The sequence below is a fragment of the Labeo rohita genome, chromosome 4, assembly GCF_022985175.1.
Source record: "Labeo rohita strain BAU-BD-2019 chromosome 4, IGBB_LRoh.1.0, whole genome shotgun sequence".
NCBI classification, from domain to species: domain Eukaryota; kingdom Metazoa; phylum Chordata; class Actinopteri; order Cypriniformes; family Cyprinidae; genus Labeo; species Labeo rohita.
Genome location: NC_066872.1, coordinates 26,625,891 through 26,651,401, shown reverse-complemented (window position 1 = coordinate 26,651,401; position 25,511 = coordinate 26,625,891). Strand labels below are relative to the sequence as shown.

Below are 25,511 nucleotides of genomic sequence, written 5' to 3'. Positions count from 1 at the left end.
TTCTGCATTGTCATCTTCAACTGCCTGCCAGATTCTGTCTTCCAAAATAGCACCCATCAATAATGAAACAATACGTCTTATTTTGCTGATAACAAACACGCAGGCATACTATGAGCTTGTAAGGGAGTTGAAAACATTCTAGACTATAACTTGAAACTTCTAGCTAACTACTGGTGATAATAATTCATGCCAAGTTCATGGGGTTAAACTACTTAGCACAACCTGATTGGTTCATGTTGCATACGCAGCCAATTATCTTGCTGCTTTACATTTAAATGGCTGGTTAGCATTCACTAGAGCATTTCGTACCACGCCTTTAGAGTTTGTCTGAAACCCTCCACCTCCCCAGCTCCACCTGTATAGATCTGCTATGGGTTATTATATATGCTATTTGTGCAGCAGCAGCAGTATGTCTTACATACACACAGCACCATGTACTGGCAGTAGCAAGTTACTGTACATTAAGATCAAATACATTAACTTTGTCATATCTATTACCATGCTAAGTCTTCCAAGAGTTATCATGATAGAAATGTAGTCATGGTAAATTAATACTGTTCATGACACTTCAATCTACGGTCAGTTTTTATAAGGCCATATTTTAAGTTTATTGCAAAATATGCACATATACAGAAATATTTAATATTTGGAGAGTGTAGCTTTCTGTTATTTCATTTACAGAGTTTAATAGGAGTGGAAGGCCTCTTTGGAACGACTGGCTACACTGTTAAAAACAAAACAAAACAAAAAAAAAAACAATTTGTTGAGTCAACTTAAAATTATTTGTTAACCTGCCGCCTTAAAATTTTAAGTTCCGTCAACTCAAATAAGTTTAGTCAACTTGAAATGTTAATTGTACTAAGTGACAACTTAGATATTTGAGTTGACTAAGCAAAAAATTTGGTTTGTTAAACTTAAAAGCTCGGCTTGTTACCCAGCTGCCTTAAAATTTTAAGTTCCGTCAACTCAAATAAGTTTAGTCAACTTGAAATGTTAGTTGTACTAAGTGACAACTTAGATATTTGAGTTGACTAAACAAAAAAATTGGTTCGTTAAAATCTTAAAAGCTGGGCTTGTTACCCAGCTGCCTTATTTTAAGCTGATTCAACTCAAATATCTAAGTTGTCACTTAGTACAGCTTAAAATTTCAAGCTGACTAAACTTTTTTGAGTTGACTGAACTTAAAATTTTAAGGCAGCCGGGTAACAAATTTATTTAAGTTGACTCAACAAATAGTTTTTTACAGTGTAGTTGCAATCATCTGATTGGTGGAGATTTCTTTGCATAATCATGGGTAATGTAGTTCAGCCAGGAATTGGTCTGTTAAACATCGCTGTTTAAAAAATAATCTAAAATAATGTAGGCTATTGCCTTCAACAAAAGAATATATGTAACATCAGTTAACAGCCTCGTAACTCACACTTTTTTTTTTTATAAGGGTTTATAAAGTTATTGTTAAAAATCAATTACCCTATAGAGAAAATGAATGGGATTTTTACTTTTGACACTCTATATGTGACCCTGAACCACAAAACCAGTCTTAAGTAGCATGGTATATTTGTAGGAACAGACAAAAATACATTATATGGGTCAAAATTATTGATTTTTCTTTTATGCCAAAAATCATTAGGATATTATGTAAAGATCAGGTTCCATGAAGATATTTTGTAAATTTCCTACTTTATATATATCAAAACTTAATTTTTAATTAGTAATATGCATTGCTAAGAATTTCATTTGGACAACTTACTGGCGATTTTCTCAGTACTTTGATTTTTTTGCACTCTTAGATTACAGATTTTTGGCCAAATATTGTCCTATCCTAACAAACCATACATCAAACCTTATTAATTCAGCTTTCAGATAATGTGTAGATCTCAGTTTAAAAAAAAAATGTACCCTTATGACTGGTTTTGTGGTCCAGGGACACATATAAAGTGATCATTCACATGCAATTTTCACCTAACCCTAACTCTAAAAGTGCCTGTGAAGCAAATATTGCAGCATCTTGCGTACTTCAGATAAACAACAGCAATTGAGATGAATGGACCACTTTCTTTAAGCATTACAAACACCCATTTTAACTCTGGTTTTCTAATCTTTGAGAGGAAAAGAGAGAGGAATAGGTTTGCCTAAAACCCCAGATTCCTTCAAACGGAATTATGTGACTGTAAGCGTTTATGAAGGATGAAACCGCTTCTGACGGCAACTAAACTAATTACTCATGAGAAAATGCACAAAACTGAAAGCAATATCTGCTAAAAAATGCTGTTATCAGGGGACGTTTATAAACCAGAATATTCCATTTCAAATCCAATCTCAATTGTTGCAGCTAGAGGAAAATGAGGCTTTTCGGCATTCTAAGAATGCACAATAGCACAAAATTGCTGTGACACCTCATGCAACTTGCATGAATAAACATCTTAGGGAAAATCACACCGCTGTGTGCTGTTATGCGACGCTGTTGGGCTTTTGCGTCTACATTTTGTTCATTAATTTAGCTAATTTGTACAATATCACTATGAAAGCAAATATAATTCCTGCATTGACACAGCTGTCAATTGATAAAGCTGCATCCATCCATCAATCCATCCATGCATCTGTTTCTGTAATCATATCTCCACCTGTTCCCAGCGAGTTTGAGCGTGTTATATTTTTTCGGGGTGCTCGCTGACAGTGACGGCTTCAGAAATGATGAAATGCAATGAAACACGAGCGACAGACACAGAGAGACATGTTAGTTGTGCTTATTCATTCACCCGCAAACCCAGGGAATTCGTACCATCAGAGAGAAACATCGACACGGGGAGAGAGAGGCGAGATGACAGGTAAACAGGAGAGACGACTGTGGCATATCTACGGAAACTTCACTCTGCGCCGTGGTAAATATTCGCGGGGAAACAAACAGTCTAGGAACATGAGCGTGACAGTATTAAAGAAAACAGCAGACGACTTTGATTTGCATCCAGAGCTGTGTCTTCCCTTCAGTTTCGAAACAAAAGAGGGCGGCCGAGTTACGCAACGCACGCGTCCGCGCAAATCCGCAATGATGAATGTTTTCACAACGCTGGCTGACAGGCCTTTGAACTGCGGGAATCCGCTGACATGTGAAATGCGCTGCCTCGCATGTGCACGCTAACAAGCGGCCCCTGATGCACTGGCACAGTTGATTATACCGCAAACATGAAGTTAGATTTTAGTGCACGAACGTGTGAACTGGGAGGAAGGTAGTAATGAATAAATCCACTTACAGAAGGTAAAACAGCGGTGAATACCCTTGCAGACATGATTAATTTAACAACACATTCACTTCGAGATGCTTCAACTCAAGATCATTTCACAAACACACTTATGAGTGCTAGAAGTAAGAGTATGAGTGCAGAGTAACTAGAGAAAAACTGGATTGTTACACCTACTGTAGAAAACATGAGAGGTGTTTGCCAGTGTAAAATTCACAGCCGTGATGCTAGAATATTCTGGGTGGTTGCTAGGGCATTGCTAGGTGGTTGCTAGGGTGTTTGTGAGCTTGGTCGTGCAAAACTTTACGTCAGGATGTTTTGGGTGGTTGCTAGGGTTTCCCAAGAATCCCTAAATGTTCTAGACAATTTTCTAGACAACACTATCTCACAACCAATTTATACATATTTTACAAGGTGGTTAATTCGTACGACCTCACTCGTACAATTTTGTACGATTTGTCTAGACCCCAGTGATGGGTAGGTTTAGGGGCGGGTTAAGGGTAGTCATTTGTACAAATTCATACGAATTTTACGAACTCGTAAAATATGTACGGTTTAGCAAAAAGTGAGTTTGTACGAACCTGTATGCGTTAGCCACGTTGTAAAATATGAACGAATTGCCATAAGATCAGGTTGGTTCAAAATACTGTTTTTTTCTGGACGTCTCCTGAATGCTAATGTGGCTGCTAAGTGTTTGTTTTTTTTACCATTAATTATGCAGTACTAGAGTGTTCTGGATAGCTGCCATACCGTTGCTACCATTACTGAAGGGATATTTGGTAGGGTTGTTATATGGTTGCTTGGGCACTCATCAACACATCCGCCATTTTTGGCGCTGACTAATCTAAGCACCTCTGATTGGACAATGCATCCCTAAGTTTAACAAAAACTCATCTGATAAGTTATAAGGCTCAACGCTGCACAAAACAGTGTGTAAAAGCAATTTGATTCAGTGTAAGGGAATCTAAATGTAATTCTGCGAATTGATGCTTTTCGTTAATTTTCACATTTTATTTTAGGGGTCAAACAAACATTAGTTTGTGTATTTAATGTAATGCAATGTGTTTATGCGAATTGAGGTTAAAAGACAAAGACAAAATAGTGTCCGCTTTTCAACAAACCTAGTGAGTCAATGATTCAATTTCCCATTTATAAAGATTTTATTCTTGAATGAATCAGCTGTTAAAACGAATTACATGAATGAATGATTCAGTAATTAAATCAGTAACTTGCTGCCACCTACTGGCAGTTTTAGTTTCATTTTTAAAGTATCTTTTCAGTTATTTAAACCATTTAATATTTCGATATTAAAAATGTACATTTAAAACACTAATCTTCACATGAATTTATGAATTTGACTGCACTCATTCCACCTCTGAGCCTCATTAAACATGAAAATACACCTATAAGCCACTTTTGTGTTCTTCTGTGCCATCTCCGTAGTACATATTAATTTTGTTAATACTGATTTCATTTGATTGGTAACTTATTCTTATTCTACTTGTTCTTATTCTGCTGTTTTAACCCTTTAACTGTCACCGTCCCCCCAGTGGGATGCCTATGTTTACTTCACCATATTACAAATAAATCCTAATCTAATCATGACAAACTATACAACATTGAAAAAGTCTAAGACTCCTAATTAGATATTTTACCATATTTTTATGTTGCAAATTATGTAGGAAAAGTAATAGATTAATATATGTCAAGAGTGCAATTTAAAAAAATCTACATCATAACAGGAGTTCTGACCTTCGTCACAAAAGACTTTCTTCGTTTTCCCTATCACGCTTTAGAAATCATAAGAAATTAGAACAGTTCAAAAAAAAAAAATCTCAAAATTCCTCTGAAAGGCATTTTAAAATCAGACATTGCATTACCACAGAAAATGTACATCAAAATCATATTACACATTTTTTTCATTCATGAATTATAAAAATGTAAGTCTGGATAGTGCATTTTTATGTCTGTGTTAAAAAATGGGAGTGACAGTTAAAGGGTTAATTAGAAATTTTGAAAAGCTTATAAAATATCATTTTTTAAACACTTGACATAAAAAATGACATACTTTTAATAAAGTTAGAAAAATGCCATTACAAAGGTAAAAACAAAATTCCAATAAATCATTTTAAGGAGTCAAATATCACGTAATGGAAAGGCAAATTTTTGATCAGATTTTCTGATTATTGATTAGAAGGTGCTCCTAAAATTTTTAAGTAAGCGTAGAGCCCTGTATTGTACCAATAGACATCTTTGTCAACACTGGTTTTGTGCCTGTTATTTGCTACTTTCACACTGTTGCTAAAGATATGTTACTTAGTACACTCTTCATATTACAGTCTTGTGAATATGACAGAAAATGTACTCACAACTGCTGTCCTGCGACAAAACATGAGGGCAGTTGTGTTTAAGATCAAACTTAAAATAGTGAGGAAGTGCGACTTGGGCGACAGCGAACGGTGGAATATTTTCATGAATAAAATTATCCTGCAAGAAAAACTGCGTAAAAACTGTCTGGTCCATCCGTGTCATCTCAGTGAGCTTTTATGAGATTTTACACAGTATAAGGCGAAATTAACGCCAGTGTGGAAGGAGAGTGTTTAGAAATGAAAACGCTGTTTTCAAATGCATCTGTCTTAATGTTGATATAAACTAGGGTATTGTCATTGGCAGCTATGCCATTGCTAACTGATTTCTATGGTGTTTTGTGTTATTAAGGTAATAGTAGTGTGCACCACTGCATATTTTGGATGTCTACCTATTGAACACACAAAATTTAGCTCTTGCAGTCTCTACTAATGAGTTGGCGAGGTGAATGAAGTGTGTTAGATGATGGAGACATTCAAAATGTGCTCTGTTGGGGGGCTACAGGACAGGTTTGGCAAACACTGTTCCAAGTGCTTTATAGGTAGTTGTTCATCAGCCCACATTAAGGAGTTTAACCCCAAATTTCTACAACAGAGTAGCCAACCCTGCTCCAACACACTTAGCTTTGATTTTAAAGTAATCCTGAACACCTTGATTAACTTGTTCAGTTGTGTTTAAGAGTTAAACTCTGCAGGATGGTAGCTCTACAGGAACAGCTTGTCACTAGACACAGCACAGGAACTTTCTTCCATGTCTGAGGGACTTTTTGACATTGTCCCCCCAACAAAATTGTCCATTTGCTTCGAAAAGGCTTCATGATTTTACCTAGTAATGTTTGGCTTGAAAGAAACATTGATATTCCTTATACTGTACTTACAAAAATGTCATAAAAAGAGTTTTCATTTTCAAGCTACAAGCAAACATAAACAGCCTACAGTTAGGCTAATGAAGTATAATACTTAAAAGTATTTTAGGACAATTTTATCAGGTCAGACGTTTGCTGTTGTTTTACAAAGCGAAAAGATATTTCTGCTTCACATTTTGCCTAATAACACTTCATAACAGTGGTAAAATCACTAAGACATGGCCCCTTGTGACTAGTTTCAGTTTTTTTAGCAGATTTAAGCATTTGCCTTCGGCCATCCAAATTCCACCAAAGCAAACAGAGTCAAAACAAATAAAGAGAAAGGAAAGATAAACACTAACCGTTCTCTTTGCATTCTTCAGGGGGCTTCGCTTTCTTCGCAAGCCTGGGGTCCAACCAGGACGTCGTCTTCGTATTGTGGCTGGAGAGGAGAGAAATGGAGCAGAAAAGGAAAAGTGATGAAGAGGAAGAGAGAGAGATGAGAGTGCTGCAAACTGCTACTGTAAATCATCATGCTGAGGAGACGAGAGAGACTGAAAGGAAGTCTCTGGAGATCTCATCTCTAAACGAGGGTGAGAAAAAAGTTTAGCTAACAAAATGGCAATCGATACTTTTAATTAGCTGTAAGCTTCTCATTAGCACAGCAAGAAAGAGAGGAGGAGGAGAGAGACGACGAGGAAGATGAGAGGGACTTCTTGTGTAAGGGAGGAGAACTGAACATGGGCAGCAATTTCCCTAAACTGTTTAGCACACAACGTTTTTTTCCTCGCAAATTTGGCATCGGAGATGTCATTATAAAGATTTCATTTCAAACATTTGGCAAAATTGGCAGACTTTGGCGGCTTAGTATAACACGCTTACCAACAGATAATTAATTGCCTTTGAATTTAATCTTAGCCTCCAACAAAGTTTTGACAGTATCTGAAATGTTGAGTCATAGTCCTGCGGCATTACCGCTCCTGTGACGGCTATCTAGGGAAGAACCAATAGGAACACAGCAACTGATGACGCAAATATATGTGTGTGTGTGTGTGTGTGTGTGTGTGTGAGAAAGAGATCCAATTAAAATGTTGATACTACCTTCTCTACATTTAATACAACATTAACATCTCGTTAATTTGCCAGTTATGCTAATTAATGCTACATCCATTAGTTACAATTACACTGAGTTAGTGCTGAAGTATAAGCAGTCCACAAATTCCCTCTATTAGTCATGACTTCAAACACTTCTTGTTTGTTTTTTAGGTAAAATATTGTTTAGCATTAGCGTAAGGGCTAGCATGGATTTGCGTGACACCGTTTTATTTTTAATTGTCAGTGTGGATGTCAGCTTTTGATTTGATTTTTGATGTCAAATTGGTTTAAATGCTGTTGATCACTATGAAATTCTACAGTTTAAATACTAGCAACAATGAATGGGATTGAAAGATGTTGCAGGTCAGGTTAGAACCTGCATCTCTTGCATGAGCACAGCATAGTCTGAAGCGTTTGGGTATTGACAATGTCTGACACTAAGTACCAAGTCATTGTTTAATAAAACAAACAAAACAAAACAAAAATAACTTAAACAAAATAAAATTAAATCATAATCAAAACAACCTAAAACAACAAAAACAAAACACTACACTAAAAACAAACAAACAAACAAAACTAAAAGACTACACTAAAAACAAAACAACATAAAATAAAATAAAATAACAACATAAAACAACAAACAACTTTCACTAAAAACCATACAATAAAATGACTAAAAACAAAGTTAGAACTAAAAACAACATAAAACAACAAAAAGAAAAACTGGATTAAAATCAAAACAAAAACTAACTAAAAACAAAACCAAATTAACACTAAAAACAAAACAAAAAAGATTAACTAAAAACAACATTAGAACTAAAAACAACATAAAAGAACAAAAACAAAAACAACAAACACACAAAAAACAAAACAACATAAAACAACAATAACAAAAAACTAAACTAAAACAATGCTAAAAACAAAATCAGAACATAAGACAACAAAATGACACTAAAACGAAACAAAAACAATGCTAAAAACAAAAAGTTAAAACTAAACAAAACAACAAAAAACTACACTGAAAACAAACAAAAATAAAATAAAAACAAAACAAAATAAAACAACAAAAACAAAAACAAAAAACACACTAAAAACAAAACAAAATTAAAAAACAAAAACTACATTAAACAAAAAAAAAAAAATACTATAAAAACTAAACAAAAATAACTAAAAACAAAACAAAATTAAAAACAAAACAACATAAAACAACAAAAACAAAAAACAACATAAGACAACAAAAACAACACTAAAAACAAAACAAAAACAACAAAAACAAAAAACTACACAAAAAAAAAAAACTAAAAACGAAACTAAACTAAAACTAAAACAAAACAACAACAAAAAAACAGTTGTTTGGTTTTTACACTAAAAACAAAATTCAAACTAAAACAAAAATAAAAACTACACTAAAACAAAAAAAAAAAACAAAAAAAAAACAAAATTAGAACTAAAACAACATTAGACAACAAAAACAACTCTAAAAACAAAACAAAAACAAAAAAACTACACTACAACAAAAAACCTGAACAAAACAAAATTATAACTAAAAAACAACATAAGAACAAAAACAAGATACTAAATACTAAAAATACTAATAAATAATACTAAAAAAACAAAAAACTACATAAAACAAAAAACTACACACAAAAAAATAAACTAAATTAGAACTAAAAAATAACATAAAACAACAAAAACTACGCTAAAAACAAACAAAACACATTAAAACAAAAAACTACACTGAAAACAAAACAAAAATAAAAACAAAACAAAAGAACTAGGCGCATATCCAAATAAGTGCCATGCAGTCCAACACATTTAGCATTTAAAAGAGATGATTCAGGTGGCTGGATTTCAATGGTGTTGGCCCATGTTTGTGCCGTTGCCTGATTTAGAACTGGAAACAACATAAAACAGCAAAAACAAAAAACTATAAAACAAAAAAACTAAAAGACTAAATACTAAACAAAATTAAAACTAAAAACAACAAAAACAAAAAACACACTAAAACAAAACATTTAAAACTAAAAACAAAACAACATAAAACAAAAACCTTGACTAAAAACAAAACAAATAGCTTAGCATGATGCTCGACAGCAACGCTAAACAAATACTTCCAAAAAGCTATATTATTAATTGTATGCTGACATATTTCAAAACAAGCTAGAAGCATTTTTCTTCATGTATACTACGCATTCACGTACATTCAATATGTTTTGGGGCTGAGCGTATTCCTCCCTGAGAGACATTTTTGTCTAAAGCAGCAGAAGAAACAGCTCTGAGATCAGTGGGAGAAAGGTAGACCCGACTGTCTCAGTGATGGGACTCGACTGACGGCACTCTGCCAAGCGACTGGCCAGAGAAATTGCAGCCAGGGGCGAAAAGATGGTGCACCTTTGATGTGCTCGCTCTCTATGACACTCCACACTTCTGCCCTTGTGTCTCTGTCTTTCAGTTTGTGTCTTCCTCCCCAGTGTCTCTTTCTGATTCATCTCTTACAGAAAAGAAAATTTATTTAATATAAAAGCATATCAAAGGACATTCTATTGGCACAGTACATTTCCGCAGCTTATGTTCGGTTGCTTTGGGAGTATAAAAGTGACTAAATTGCATGTACAGAGACATTTTGTCGTGATTAATCTGGTCCAGTATGAGTGTGTGCGTGTGTGTGTGCATGGTGAGAAATAGACATATGGAGAAGTGTCTACAGTTTGAGAATTAAAGACGCTCCGTCTGTGAGGGAGATCGAGAAAAACAAGGCGCCATTGGCTGCTTGACAACTCCATTAAATCCTCAATAGTCACACTGTGTGGGCCAGAGCAAACTGTGTATGTGTGTGTGTGTGTGGTGTTACATGAAGCAGTGACAGACTGTCCTCGCATCATTCGGAGTCACTCACATACAGCTTCTGTTATGAACGATACAACAGAAAATAACTACTGTCCCTGTGGAAAAACACTGTACTGTACAGTCACTGTTTGAAGACTGAACACACACATTCCTAGCTATCTAAGGGACATATCATATGTAAGATTTATAGAAAATCAGTCGAAGTGTGTATGTTTACATATGCTTTTTACTTATTTAATTTATAATAAATGATTAGTAGGATGCATTATCCATAGATAACTGTATTATATAATGACAGTCTATGTTAAAAAGTATGGTACATTTAATGTTGCACTATTGTGGCCAATGGGAACTGATTTTAAAAAGGACATCCAATACACATTTTCCAACAAGCTGGTATGATTCTTTAGGGTGTTTATGAAATGTCGGCAACATACTTTGGATAAAATCCCTCAATGGTCGCGTAAAATGACGTCCTTTTAACCTTGTCAAAAACAGCTCTGTTCACAGCGAGCCGTTTAAGTGCTTGTCTCTTTAAATGATAATGAGCTACTGCTCGCCCCGCCCCTCTTTTCCGTTTTTTTGTGTATTCGGTGGTGCATTACCATCAGCCAAAAAAAAAAACCTAAAAACAAAACAACAAAAAACTACACTAAAAACAAAACAAAATTAGAACTGAAAACAACAAAAAACAACAAAAACAAAAAACTACACTAAAAACAAAACTAAACAAAATTAAAATTAAAAAACACAAAAAAACAACAAAAAAACTACACTACAAACAAAACAAAATCAGAACTGAAAATAACATAAAAACAACATAAAACAACAAAAACAAACAACTACACACAAAAAAATAAAAACAAAATTTAAATTAAAAACAAAACAACACAAAACAACAAAAACTACCCTAAAAACAAACAAACAAAAAAATTAGAACTGAAAACAACATAAAACAAACAACAACAAAAAACTTCACTAAAAACAAAAAAAAAAAACTAAAAACAAAAAATTTAAAAACTAAATTTAAACAAAAACAAAAAACTACACTAAAAACAAAACTAAAAACTAAACAAAACTAAAAACAACACAAAACAACAAAAAACTACACTACAAACAAAAAAAATTAGAACTGAAAACAATATAAAACAACTAAAACAAAAAACTTAACTAAAAACAAACAAACAAAAAAAAAACTAAAAACAAAACTAAATTAGAACAAAAAAAAAAAAAGGACAAACAAAAAACAAAAAAAAAACTAAAAACAAAACTAAATTAGAACTAAAAAAGGACATAAAACAACAAAAACAAAAAACTACACTAAAAACAAAACTAAAAACTAAAAAAAAAAATTAAAAACAACACAAAACAAAAACTACACTAAAAACAACAAAATTAGAACTGAAAATGACATAAAAAACAAAAACAAAAAACTACACTAAAACAAAACTAAAAATAAAACAAAATTAAAATTAAAAACAAAACAACAAAAAACTACACTAAAAAAACAAAACAAAATTAAAATGGAAAACAACATAAAACTGAAAAAAATACACTAAAACCAAAACAAACAAAAAAAACTACACTAAAAACAAAAAATTAGAACTGAAAACATAAAACAAAACAAAATTAAAATTAAAAACAAAACAACAAAACACTACACTAAAAACAAAAAAAAAAACAAAATAAAACTAAACTAAAACAAAACTAAAAATAACCAAAACAAAAAAACATACTAAAACAAAACAAAACAAAACAAAACACAAAACTAATCCACTAGGTCCTCAGTGGCTCTGATGTTGGGAGAAAAAGTTCACTTTTACATCCAAATACAAATACTGCTCACTATGACATCATACGGCTCAGAAAATCAAAACAGCTTGATAATTGAGACTGTTTAGGTTTTTTGGGGGGATTTAAAAAAAGAGTGTTTTTGAATTTTACATCTGATATCCCCTTTAAATAGAGATGTTTGTGTACATTTTTACTGAAAATGGCAGCAGTGATTCATCTATAGATCAAATGATGGAAAGCGTGTTATAACTAGGCGTATATCCAGATAAGTGCCATGCAGTCCAACACATTTAGCATTTAAAAGAGATGATTCAGGTGGCTGGATTTCAGTGGTGTTGGCCCATGTTTGTGCCGTTGCCTGATTTAGATCATTTTAGTGATTCAGGTTTTAAATTAACTCTATTAACTCATTTAATAAACAGCGCATGGACGAAGTCTGATGCTAATCACAAAGCCATAGTTAAAAAAAGAAGAGAAACTAAACTAAATGAAAAGTGACAAAACAAAACAACAACAAGAAATCTTCAGCTGACCAAGTTCAGAAAGAATGGAAATGGAATCAACAGATGTCACAGAATCAGAACCTGTATATCTTGCAGGAGCACCAAAGCGCCAATACATTTTTTAAACATGCACTTTGTAAATTTTGATTTATGTTGTGTTGGCCAATATGGCAATCATGTCAGATCACATTAAAGATAAAATTATCAGCAACTGATACAATTTTATTCACAGCTGACCAAGGTAATTTATTCACTGAAGGTGTCTGATAATTTCAAATAAATCTACCCAAAACTACCCCAGTGACCATAGCTTAAATATCTTGCCACTTCTATACCTAAAATACATTCTATATGTAAAATATATTACAAAAATATCAATAAAAATATTAATAACTGTATATTATACATATGCACAGGGCTCTGCACCTGGGAGTCGCATCAGTAGTGACAGACCGAATCAGCATATTTGTGTTTGCGCTGCGATGAGTAATGTATCACAGACATATCTCATAAATCCTTCCATAAACAAACATTCAATGTCAATGATTCAATTACCCATTTATAAGGACTTTCATTTGCTTTATTCCTGAATGAATCAGCCGTTTGAACGAATCAAATAAATGAATGATTCAGTAATAAAATCAGTGACTTGCCGCCACCTACTGGCAGTTTTAGTTTCATTTTTAAAGTATCTTTTCAGTTATTTAAACCATTTAATATTCCTATATTCAAAATGTTATGTTTAAAACATTAATCTCAACATGATTTTATGAAATTAATTGCACTCATGCCACCTCTGAGCCTCATTAAATGTCTGAAAATACACTTACAAGCCACTTTGAGTTCTTCTGTACCACCTCTGTAGTACAAATTAATTTTGTTGATATTAAATTTAATTTGATTGGTAACTTATTCTTGTTATTCTACTTGTTCTTATTCTATTGTTTTAAAAAGGCTTATAAACATTTTTTTTTTTTTCAAATTTGACAAAAGATGACATATTTTTAATGACTAAATGCCATTACAAAGGAAAAAACAAAATCTCCCTGTAAATCACTTTAATTAGTCAAATATCACCTTGAAATGAAAAGGCTGATTTCTGATCTGATTTTTTGATTATTGACTTGAAGGTGCTCCTAAAATTTTAGAATGTTTTAAAGTTAGGAGCACAAGTGCTCTTAAAAAGATAAATAAGCGTACAGCCCTGATGCAGTGCATATTATAAAATATACAAATATTTAATATATCTAGCCGGTCATGTGATCTCAACATGTCTTCCATTAGGCTCAGTGTTCATGATTTACACATTATTTTTTGAATTGCTTTTCAATTACTTTCATTTACCTACTCAATGCACCTTCAAATAATGCTGATTATAATTGATCATTCTAATTCTAATTAGCTGAAAATTAGACTGATACAGATACTCACTCTATGAAGTACACTTCTCCTTTCTCAGTGTAAGCCATCTCCCAATTATCTGGCAGAGGACCCAACTCATCATTCTCATCCAGTTTGGGCGGCGATTTGGGTGCTTCTGTTTCTTCTTTCGGGGCATCTGTGGAGGTCTCGGAGGGGCATGTGGTGGGCATCTCTCCTGAGGCGTCCGTACTCTTGTCTTCATGTTCACTAGACTCTGAAAACGCAAGAAAAGTCTGTTTTAACAAGACAAAAACTAAAAAGTAATTATGTAATCAAATACATAATACATATATCAATAAGGTGCTCTGAGTTTGTAAGAGATACTGCACATATAATAACTCGTGGCAGATCTATACAGGTGGAGCTGGGGAAGTGGAGGGTTTCAGAGAAATTCTGAAAGCGTGCTGCGAAATAGTGATGGGTCGTTCTTGAACGATTCGTTCATTTTGAACGAATCTTTAATGTGACTCGGAAAGAACGAGTCATCTCGGAGAGTGATTCGTTCGTGTGCAACATCCTATTAGGTTCTGTACTGAAATTAGTTCACCTGTTTCGAGTGTTCTGGTTTTACGAGTCGTTCGTTCATCTTATGAGGCTGTCAAGCGATAAATGAGTGACTTAAACCCGAAATCTTGTCAGATAAGAGGTGAGGTGAGCTAATCATAGACTAAAGACCCAGGTAAACAATGAAAATCTTTTCTGTTTCTTATAGCATTATAGTTTTGTCTTGTTTGTAGTGTGATCAACGTTTGTGTAAGCAGTAGATGTGTTAGTGAACACGTAACATTTTAATTATATTTTGCTAAAATGAACGAAATGACTCAAAAAAAGATTCATTTTGCTGAACGAGACTCAAAGGTCCAAGTCGGTAAAATGATTCGAGCTTCCCATCACTACTGCAAGATGCTCTAGTGAATGCTTACCACCTATTTAAATATAAAGCAGCAAGCTTATTGGCTGCATATGCAAAACGCACCAATCAGCTTGCGCCAAGCAGTTTAACACTGTGAATTTCATCAGTTTGCTTTAACGACCCATCAGCCTGTGCCATCTAGAGTTTCATGACAGAACAGAACTCAGGCAAACCACCTGAGAAACTGCAACAAGAGAAACTGCAGACCTACATCTTCTATTCAAACACCTTAATCAATTAAAAAGAACCAGACAGTGGAAGTGGATAAAAACGATGGACGGTGTAATGTAACTCAAAAGAGTAATCACCAAGAGAAGCTAAGCTTATAAAAAGAAGCTGTCAAATTTACAATAACCCAGCGCAATATTCTGGTAGACGTCTCCAACTTTTATCAACGCGGAGAGTGAAACTCAGAGTCCAAGACTACAGAGAAAACCGGTGAATGTGAGCGAGACAGACAGAGAAAATATTTATAAGAGAGAGAGATGTAACTGAGATTTGGAGTTTCTGAGAGAATTGAAAAGCAGGTCACTGTAAGAGGGGCATGTTAGAAAAAGAAAAACAGAAGACTGTAAGAAATGATGGAAGAACAGACAGAGATGGAGTTAGCCGGACTGAGACGGTGAAATAAGAGTGGAGTGATTAAAATGGAGTCTGCGGTGAGAAAGCGAGAGAGAAGATGAGAAAAAAAATAATAGAGAGCCGAACGTGTCCTAGTTTGAGTTATGGAGGTTGGAGGTCCCAAAGGAGAGGCGCAAAAGACAGATCGAGGGGAAGGGAGAGGGAGAGAGACGAAAGAAAAAGACACCGAATCCCATAACGTTCAGCAGTACTGATGTTTTAATCAACTGAAAAATGAAATGACAGCTTCACTCAATCACTGTTCCAAAATCTAGCGAGCTGTCTATCTAGCATTTAAAATCATCAAAGGCAGAGCCTTTCTTGCTACACTTGCCAATGGTGGTTAAATTGAGAATATTTTCTGGGTATATATTTGTTTTATATACTGTAAATACAGAAACAATACATCTAAGATGGAAATAAAGAACATAAATAAAGAATATTCTCATTTCATAACAATACGTCTCCTCAGATATTTCATCAAGGTCGCAAACTGTGCTCAAATATTGCAAGATACCAAAGCGTGCAATGAAAAGTCAGAGATTTCAATATGAACTCATACATTTCACATAAAATCCCAAGGCCATATTATTTGAGCTATCCACATTAATATTATAGCTTTATGATATACTTATACTTGCTGTCAAAAATGGTCTTACTGGTTTCTATTTCCCGTATTTTAAGAGAAACTTTGAAAGACAAAGTGAATAATTAAGAACTCCATTAAATTTGCCATTTGCAACTCATTTTATATCCATAATGTGATGTATTTCTGAGTGAAACAGAATATTCACCCACTTTTTTGACTAGGATGTGGAGGCTGAAGGGTTAGCTCATCCAAAAATGAAACTTCAGACATTAATTACTTAGCCTCATGTCATTCAAAACTCATAAGACTTTCAAAGATTTACATATAATGTACTCACCCCTTTGCCATCCAAGATGTTTATGTCTTTCTTCAGTCGTAAAGAAATTATGTTTTTTGAGGAAAACATTTTTTTGCATTTTTCTATTTATAATGGACTTGTATGGTATGGTGCCCTGATTTTGAACTTCCAAAATGCAGTTTAAATGCGGCTTCAAACGATCCCAAATGTGGTTGTAAACGATCCCAGCCGAGGAAGAAGGGTCTTATCTAGTGAAATGATCAGTTATTTTCATTAAAAAAATACAATTTAAATACTTTTTAATCTCAAACGCTCGTCTTGCCTTTCTCTCCCAGTTAGGTTAGGTAATGTTTTTCAACATTCCCTAACTGTCATGAACCGAAAAAAAAACTGTCCAGGCAGAGTAAGACAAGACGAGCGTTTGGCATTAAAAAGTATATAAATTGTATTATTTTTATTAAAATAACCGATCGTTACACTAGATAAGACACTTCTTTTTTTCAGCTGGGCTTGTTTACAACCACATTTAGGATCGTTTGAAGCCGCATTTAAACCGCCTTTTGGAAGTTCAAAATCGGGGCACCATAGCAGTCCATTATATGGAGAAAAATCCTGAAATGTTCTCCTCAAAAAACATAATTTCTTTACGACTGAAAAAAAGAAAGGCATGAACATCTTGGATGACAAGGGGGTGAGTATATTATTTGTATGTTGTTGTTCTAGAAGTGGAGTTCTCCTTTAAATCTGTTCAGCATAAAAAAGACTTCAATTAAAAGTTCACTGAAGTGGCTTGAAACAAGCAGCATTATTCAGTGTGTTGATGTAATTTCAACCGAAACAGGAAGACAGGGCGGGATATACCAAGGAGCTCCGCCCTCTTTTTTTAAATAGCCAATAGCGTTTTGTTTACATCACAGCTCACAGCTTGGTAAAGCTGAAATTTACAGCTTATAATAGCCACAGTGTAATAGATCACCCCTTTAGATTCTATATAAAACTGTTTATAAAGCAAAACCATGATCATAATCATGCTAAGGATCCACTCCGTGTTATCATGTCTCCGGACTGAAACAGAGCGTCTGTGTGCGTCTTTCAGCCATCTTTCACCCCAATGGAAGGCATATGTACACCGTGTACACCGTTTCCTGTCTCCTTTATAGTGCACTCCGTGGCATTCACTATACAGAAAATAATAATCGGGTAAACAAGGGACTGATTTCAGCCGCAGCTTCAGCGTCTATTTATAGTGGCGGGGGTTTGGACGCTTCGGATTCTAGAGAGCATTTTATTGATCATAAAGTTTAATGAGTTGCTAAAGTGCAGGGTGATGTCATCAAAATCATTGATCCATACTGGCAGAAGTTAGAGACTACAAGTTTTGAATGCTTATATCTACTAAATGTGAATTTTGTCTAATTTTGGTTTGAAGCACAATAGCTTACAGATTACCTTAAAGGAAAAGTTCACTTCCAGAACAAAAATGTACAGATAATTTCACCCCCTTGTCATCAAAGATGTTAAATGTCTTTCTTCAGTCGTAAAGAAATAATGCTTTTGGAGGAAAACATTTCAGGATTTCTCTACATATAGTGGACTTCAATGGTGCCCATGACTTCCAAAATGCAGTTTAAAGGCAGCTTCAGTGGGCTCTAAAGCGTCTTATCTAATGATTGGTTGTTTTCTAAAAAAAATTGACAATTAATATACTTTTTAACCTCAAATGCTTGTCTTGTCTAGCTCTGTGTGAACTCTGTGTAGTCCGGGTCAATACAGTTTGGGTATTTTGAAAAACTCCCATTTTATTTTCTCCTCCAACTTCAAAATTGTCCTACATCGCTGTAGAAATACCGACCCAGCGTTTACAAAGTGAACGTGCAAAGAAGATCAAGCACGCTTTACAAAAAAAAGTAAAACAGCGATGTAGGATGATTTTGAAGTTGGAGGAGAAAATGTGGCGGGAGTTTTTCAACATACCCTAACTGTCTTGAACCGGAATACACACAATACACAAGCTAGACAAGATGAGCACTTAAGGTTAAAAAGTATATATATCATTTTTTTTTTTTTTTTTTTGATCGTTTTGCTAGACCCTTCTTCCTCAGCAAACTTGCGGTCACCATAGAAGTCCACTATATGGACAGAAATCCTAGAAAGTTTTCCTCAAAAACATAATTTTTTTTACGACTGAAGAAAGAACATTTTTGTTCTGGAAGTGAACTTCTCCTTTAAGGTTAACATATTCATACTAAAAGCCAAAAAAAATAAAAAAAAGATTCATGGGGACTTTAAACACCTCAATTAATATAGACTCCTGTTGCAAAGTCCTTGTGAACTTTTTGAAGCATTAAAGTATTGGTGGAACGGACTTTCAAAGGACGTACAGAAATCTCTCAGGTTTCATTAAAATGCCTTCATTTGTTTTTTAAGGATGAATGAACATCTTATGGGTTTGGAGAACATATGGTTGAGTAAATGATAAGAGAATTTTTATTTTTGGGTGAATGATCCCTTTATAGAGTCCCCCACTTCTTTTCAAATGTATCTTTATTTGCCATTCATTGCCATAAATGTTCTATTAAAGGGCACCTATTATGCAAAATCCACTTTTACATGGAGTTTGGACATAAATGTGTATTGGCAGTGTGTGAACACAGCAACCCTACAATGATTACTTATTATTTAATCCCAATTAAGCCAAACTAGTCTTATTAGGCATGCGGTTTTGATTCCCAAAGCAGTGTGACATCACATTGTTTAGGCCCCGCCCTCGGCTGCTGACTGACAGTCCTGCACTGCCATAGTTTCTGCCCTCAGCGAGTTGTCTTCAGTTGTATGCTGTCCTCCATTTTCTCCACGCTCAAACAGCTGTAACGTTAACAATGTCTCAAAAGCAATCCCGGTGTTTGGATGTAAGATTGAACATACTGTAAGAGTCGTCATTTTCAAATATCTGAGCCACTCAGCACGCAGTGGATTACTTTTATATTTGAAGGTAATGCGCCTCAAAATCTACCTAAATATGTTTATGTCTATGCAAATAATTCGCTCCATACTGCTTTGTGAATATCACGTCATTATAGTGCTTAGCTAACATTTTAACCGTAAATATTTTAGTTGAACAGTGCCGATTGGCATGAGTACTGTAACATTTCGCTGTTTCGTAACGCTTTCGGTGTGTTTGGCTTCCGATATGTACGTCTAAACATCAGTTTAGAGCTGGAACGATTCCTCGATTCTATTTGAGTATTTGATTTAAAAAAATCCTCGATTGCATTTTGCCCAAGTAATTGGCAAAATACTGGAAGTGGCTTATTCAACATATTAAACTAATTTAAAAATCATAATAAAGCATAACGCTATTAAGAATTCACAAATGCTATGATTTAGTTAAATAAATATATGCAATGCAGGTTTATTATACACGCTTTATTCACATGCGTGTAAGTTAGTAGTTGTGTGCATCTCTGTTCACAGTAAATGCTGCTACACAAACTGTAATCATTTACATGTGTGGAGCATCTCAGACTCCATCTCTGCATTTTGTTGTAAGTTTGGATTTATTATAACGTTCATCTGGGAATGCAACGTGCTCCTTTCCATCAGATTTGTAAGGTAAATCATTTATAAACCTACGCAAACACAGGAGAATACACCTGTAGCTTTCTAAATATGCTAACTGTTCAACGCAATTTCAAAATAAAAGTTTAAACCCTCACTCAAAACAGTTTATACATTTTGATGTTCACATATTCAAGAAATGACAGTATTTGTAGCATTTCTATCAAGAAATGGCCCAATATTTAAGATTAAGCAGACCGGACATTTGAATTAAATGTTGTTGAGTCAAAATTAAACATGGATTAGATTGTGCTGTAAAGTGTAAAAATAATTGTCAGGATGTTGGCGCCATTGCAGGCGTTTGTTATAATACATAATGCACATTAGCTCTGTTGTTTATAATACATTATGTATTTTAACAGTTTTGTTCAATAAAACCATATGATTACTTGTTTTTGATACTTTATTTAAACTAATTATTATTGCCTCATCGTTATTATATGTATATCTGAAGTCATTTTAAAGGCTGTTGTACACTTAGGTCTATTTTTAGCCCTACAAAAAACTAATTATAATTATCCGATTACTCGATTAATCGTTGGAATAATCGACAGATTACTCGATTACCAAAATAAGTTAGTTAGTCGCTCTCAGTCAGGTTGCTTCTACCAACTCTTTATTGCAGTAGGTATGCAAAGCAGAGATGTCCACCCTACATCCTCTTTTGACGACAGGGTGGGAATATTCAGCTCATTTGCATTTAAAGTGATACACAAAACAGCTCTTTTTTAGACACGCCCCAAAATGACATTTCCCGGATGTTAAAATAAATGATCCGTAGGGTATTTTTGAGCTGAAACTTCACAGACACATTCTGGGGACACCCAAGATCATTATTATATCTTGTAAAAAGGGGTATAATAGGTGCCCTTTAAATTACTTCAATACTGGCAAATTATTTAAAAGACTATTATTTAAAATTTTCACAGATTAATTAAAAACCACTGCATGGATTTTTATCAATATAGTGTAGATTTGTACATACACTGCCAACACACATTAATGTTCAAACAACATGTAAAAGTGAACTTAGCATCCGATGACCCCTTTAAACAATGCCTAAATAGCTGTTTGACCTTTGGTTAACATTATTTCCAGTCTAGGCAGTGTTAACTGTAAGTTTTTTTCTCTTTCGAATAACATGGACTGATGAATCGTGCACAATAAGACCAGGACCCTGTATTAAGAAAGCAAATAGGGTCAATTTTGATTTCATGTTATATTTAAGTGCACTGAGCTATAAAAAGCTCTGAGCAATACATTTTCCTCTGGCAGTTCTTTATATTACTGCCTGTCAACAATTCTCTCACTGTGTTGGATTCTAAATCACTATGTCATGCTGCTGTATTAAAGCCAGAAGAAAACAAAAGGTTTTTTCAGTACATCCAGACTCGATGCACGTTTCCGCCCCGCAGAGATGCTCTTATGGCGCAAAAAACAGAGAAAGTGTGATAACATGCTGGTGCGACAGTTGCTAGGCTATTGCCCTGACAACAGTGGTTACTATGAGGTAATTTAGAGTGAAGGCGGTTGCTATGATACATGATGCACCTAGCGGCCCCAATGGTAATCATCTCTATGCTAGTAACCCTGATCTGAGGTCACAACAGTAAGTGAATGTACTACACTGGAGAGATGACAGGATCTCTCTTCTTCTTAAAGTGATTGAGAGCTCCTCACCTGGGGTGATGGCCACTCCGTTGCCGTTGATGACGGGCCTCTCCTCCTCTTCCTCCTCGGGCGGCTCGATGCCAGCCTTCTCCATGTTGCTGACGGACTTGTTACGTCTGCGTTTGCCCTGTGATCTGGGTGTAGCACCTGGCAACAGCTGCTCAGCTACATTCAGCAGCAGTGGGCTGGGCTCTGCAGGGGGCTTCGGGGTGCCGTAATAATTATCTGGAAAAGAAATCAGATATTTGATGCATAACTGACATTTTAAAGTTTATAATGTAAGCTCTGCCACCACTATGTCACAACTTTTAAAATTGAGAAAGATGAAGTATCCTGCATATTGTTAATCAGCCTCTCAGGTAATAAGAAAGGCACCTTTTTTTCCAGTGGGTGTTTAGCTTGGGGACAAAATTGCTTCCAAAAGTGAGCTACATCTGCTGGTACATGACATAATTAAGTAATTCATAAATAAAGATAAGATTTAAAAAAAATTTAATAAGAAGTTTCTCATCAATACTCATCAAGGCTGCATTTTATTATAAAAATCCATTGTGAAATATTATTTCAATGTAAAATAACTGTTTTCTATATGAATATATTTTAAAATGTAATTTATTCCTGTGATGCAAAGCTGAATTTTCAGCATCATTACTCCAGTATTCAATGTCACATGATCCTTCAGAAATCATTCTAATATTCTGATTTAAAACAGCTGTGCTGCTTAATATTTTGTTGGAGACTGAAACTTTTTTTTTCAGGATTCTATAATAAATAAAGTTAAAAAGAACAGCATTTATTTAAAATAGAAATCCTTTATAACAATATACACTACCATTTAAAAGTCAGTACATTTGTATTCTTTTTTTTTTTTTAAATAATACTTTTATTCACCAAGGATGTGTTAAATTGATAAAAAGTGATAGCAAAGATGTATATTGTTAGAAAAGATTTCTATTTCAAATAAATGCTGTTCTTTTTAACTTTTTATTCATCAAAGAATTCTAAAAAAAGAATCACAGATTCTAAAAAAATATTAAGCAGCACAACTGTCACCAACATTGATAATAAAAGTAACAAATCAGGATATTAGAATGATTTCTGAAGGATCATGTGGCACTGAAAACTGTAGTAATGGGTGATGAAAATTCAGCTTTTATATTTTAATATATTAAAATATAAAACAATTATTTTAAACTGTAGTAACATTTCACAATATTACTGCATTTTTTTTTTGTACTTTTGATCAAGTAAATGCAGCCTTGATGAGCATAAGAGAATTATTAAAACAATTAAAATCGATTGTGCAGCTTAATATTTTTGTGGAAACCATTATACTTTTTTTCAGGATTCCAAAATGATGATGATGATGAAGAAAGTTCAAAAGAACACCAAGTGAAATACACATCTGTCACTTTTAATCAATTAAAGAATATTTCAAGAATATTTTAACGTTTATAACAATTAAATACAAAAAAAAATTAATTACATTTTAAAGTGAACATAAAACCACAGTTTAGGGGAAAAAAATGTGAAGTTAACATTACGTGGTGTAAACACATGCAAAGCAAAGAGCATACACTTCCATGGTTGGCAGCACCCGTAGTAAGTGTTAACCATTTTTAATAATTCATTTTAATTAATAGTAATTTAATAAGGACATGTCCCTAAACCGTCAATACCCTAATGTACACACATACTATATACTAGTAATTATAATTTGCTTTATACAAAAAATATGAATATGTCCAATTTCTTCTCGTAAGAGTGAACGCAGCCATTTGTAAATTTTATGAGTGTGGCTTCCGGTCTCATCCATGTTCAGCTATTTTTAGTTTTAGAAAACAGCTCGTTTTGCTGCTTAATACTGCAAATTAGTGTGTCTTACTTGTGTCTTATTATTTTAATGTACTATCTTAATTATGAGCACACTAGTTTGTAGTGCAAACAGTTTTACTGTTTACTGGACGTTGTTATTCTTCTCGTTATTTCCCTATAGCACAAGTCTCACCCATAGACTTACTTCCGTGTTAAAGAAAAAGGCAGATATATGAAAAATAAGTCTGATACGTACTCAGATGACTAGATGATAACAAGATGACTAGGTAAACATGATGTGCTCATAACATCTTACAACTCTGAGTGTGGTTTTCCCAAAAGTCCATTCAGCCAGGACTCTGACACCTGTACAACACCACACACAAACTGCTGCTCAAATGACCGAGTGCTGTTCTATGTTTACAGACTCAGTGAAAGTGCCACAGCTCCCCTGGGATGAACAGGCTCTAGAGGAGAGCAGGGCATCTGGTTGAGTACGCCTTTCAATTCTCCCTGGGTCACTACCTGACATGATGCTGCAGCGCGCAACAGCTGTAACTCATAAATATGGATTTAAAAACAATAACAGTAGAATAATAAACATCACACCGACAATATTTGTATTTCTGGAACATACATTTAAGTGTTTCTTTGCATCTAAGTTAATCAAGTCTGACATGCTTGTTTCTTTCTTTCTTTCTTTCTTTCTTTCTTTACAAATTTCCCATAGCAATATGAGTTTCCTTTATCTGTAAGATTTTTAAGAAGTCTCTAATGCTCACCGAAGGTGATTTATTTGATCTAAAATACAGTAAACAGTAATAAACATTATATATATATATATATATATATATATATATATATGGGCCATTAGGGGTACATTTAGAATTTCACGATGTGAAGAAAAAAGGTTTCCTTTTTCCCAAAAACCCAAAAATGACTGTACATAGCTGCTTTGAAACAATCTAGTGCTATATAAATAAAGGTGATCCGTAGGAATATGTGCATAAAATAACATCTATGTTTGCTAATGTCCACTATGTTACCTTTACTGGGTAACACAGTTGACGGGTAACTTAGTTGACATTTTTAGTGTTTTGGGCCTATACTCAACATCGAAGCCTAGAGCTACTGAGCATATGGTATGTTTAGAAATATATTTTCATAAACAAAACATAAGTTTTAGTTAAATTATCTTGTCAAAATTTGCAGCAATAATACTTGTGTAACACTGTTGACAGTCAATTATCCACTCTTGACACAGGTTTGCTAGATTAACCAATATTAGGCAATATAATATTATGCGGGAATGTGACAAACCATTCCTTTTTTGGGGGGTTTTCTAGTGGGTAACTTAGTTGACAATGGTTTTTCGGACACAAATAAAACAAATGATATCCCAATAAACACTTATTATTTTTAAAGCACATACCCAAATGTCTTGATAACCTAATTTAACTGAAGGCAATTATTATAAAAGTATATTTGACAAATAATACATTCGTAAAAATAGTATTTCCACCACAGAATGCTACTAAACTCAGTACATAATCTGACGCAGTGATATCTGATCTTGAGCATTCATTATGATATGAATGCTCAAGATTCTCTGAAAAAAAAAAAGTTGACAGGATATCTCTTGATATACTTGATATATACACGCGTTAGTCAATAAGTTTTTGAAACCAGGGATTTAAAGACTATTTTCTATATAAACTTCAAAATCCTGTCTAAACCCGCTAAAAATCCCACTTATATACCTGATGTTACATTATTAAAGCTGAGCTGCAAAACAGTCTCAGAGCTCTTTACTGTGCTAGTCACATTCTTTAAAACATGATGAAAATCAAAATCACTATTATGAAAACTGAGGAA

The 25,511-nt window shown here is 34.1% G+C and overlaps 1 protein-coding gene across 6 annotated transcripts in view; it reads right to left on the bottom strand.

The window, feature by feature from the left end:
• The window catches only part of magi2a (membrane associated guanylate kinase, WW and PDZ domain containing 2a), a 258,295-nt gene that overhangs the window by 82,227 nt on the left and 150,557 nt on the right, over positions 1 to 25,511 (bottom strand). For all 6 annotated transcript variants that reach the window (XM_051107367.1, XM_051107368.1, XM_051107370.1 and 3 more), the window contains exons 4-6: positions 21,831 to 22,046; positions 14,121 to 14,325; positions 6,813 to 6,892 (exon numbers count right to left, since the gene is read on the bottom strand). In XM_051107367.1, coding sequence (XP_050963324.1) covers positions 6,813 to 6,892; positions 14,121 to 14,325; positions 21,831 to 22,046 — 501 coding nt within the window. The remainder of the gene's footprint in view (positions 1 to 6,812; positions 6,893 to 14,120; positions 14,326 to 21,830; positions 22,047 to 25,511) is intronic.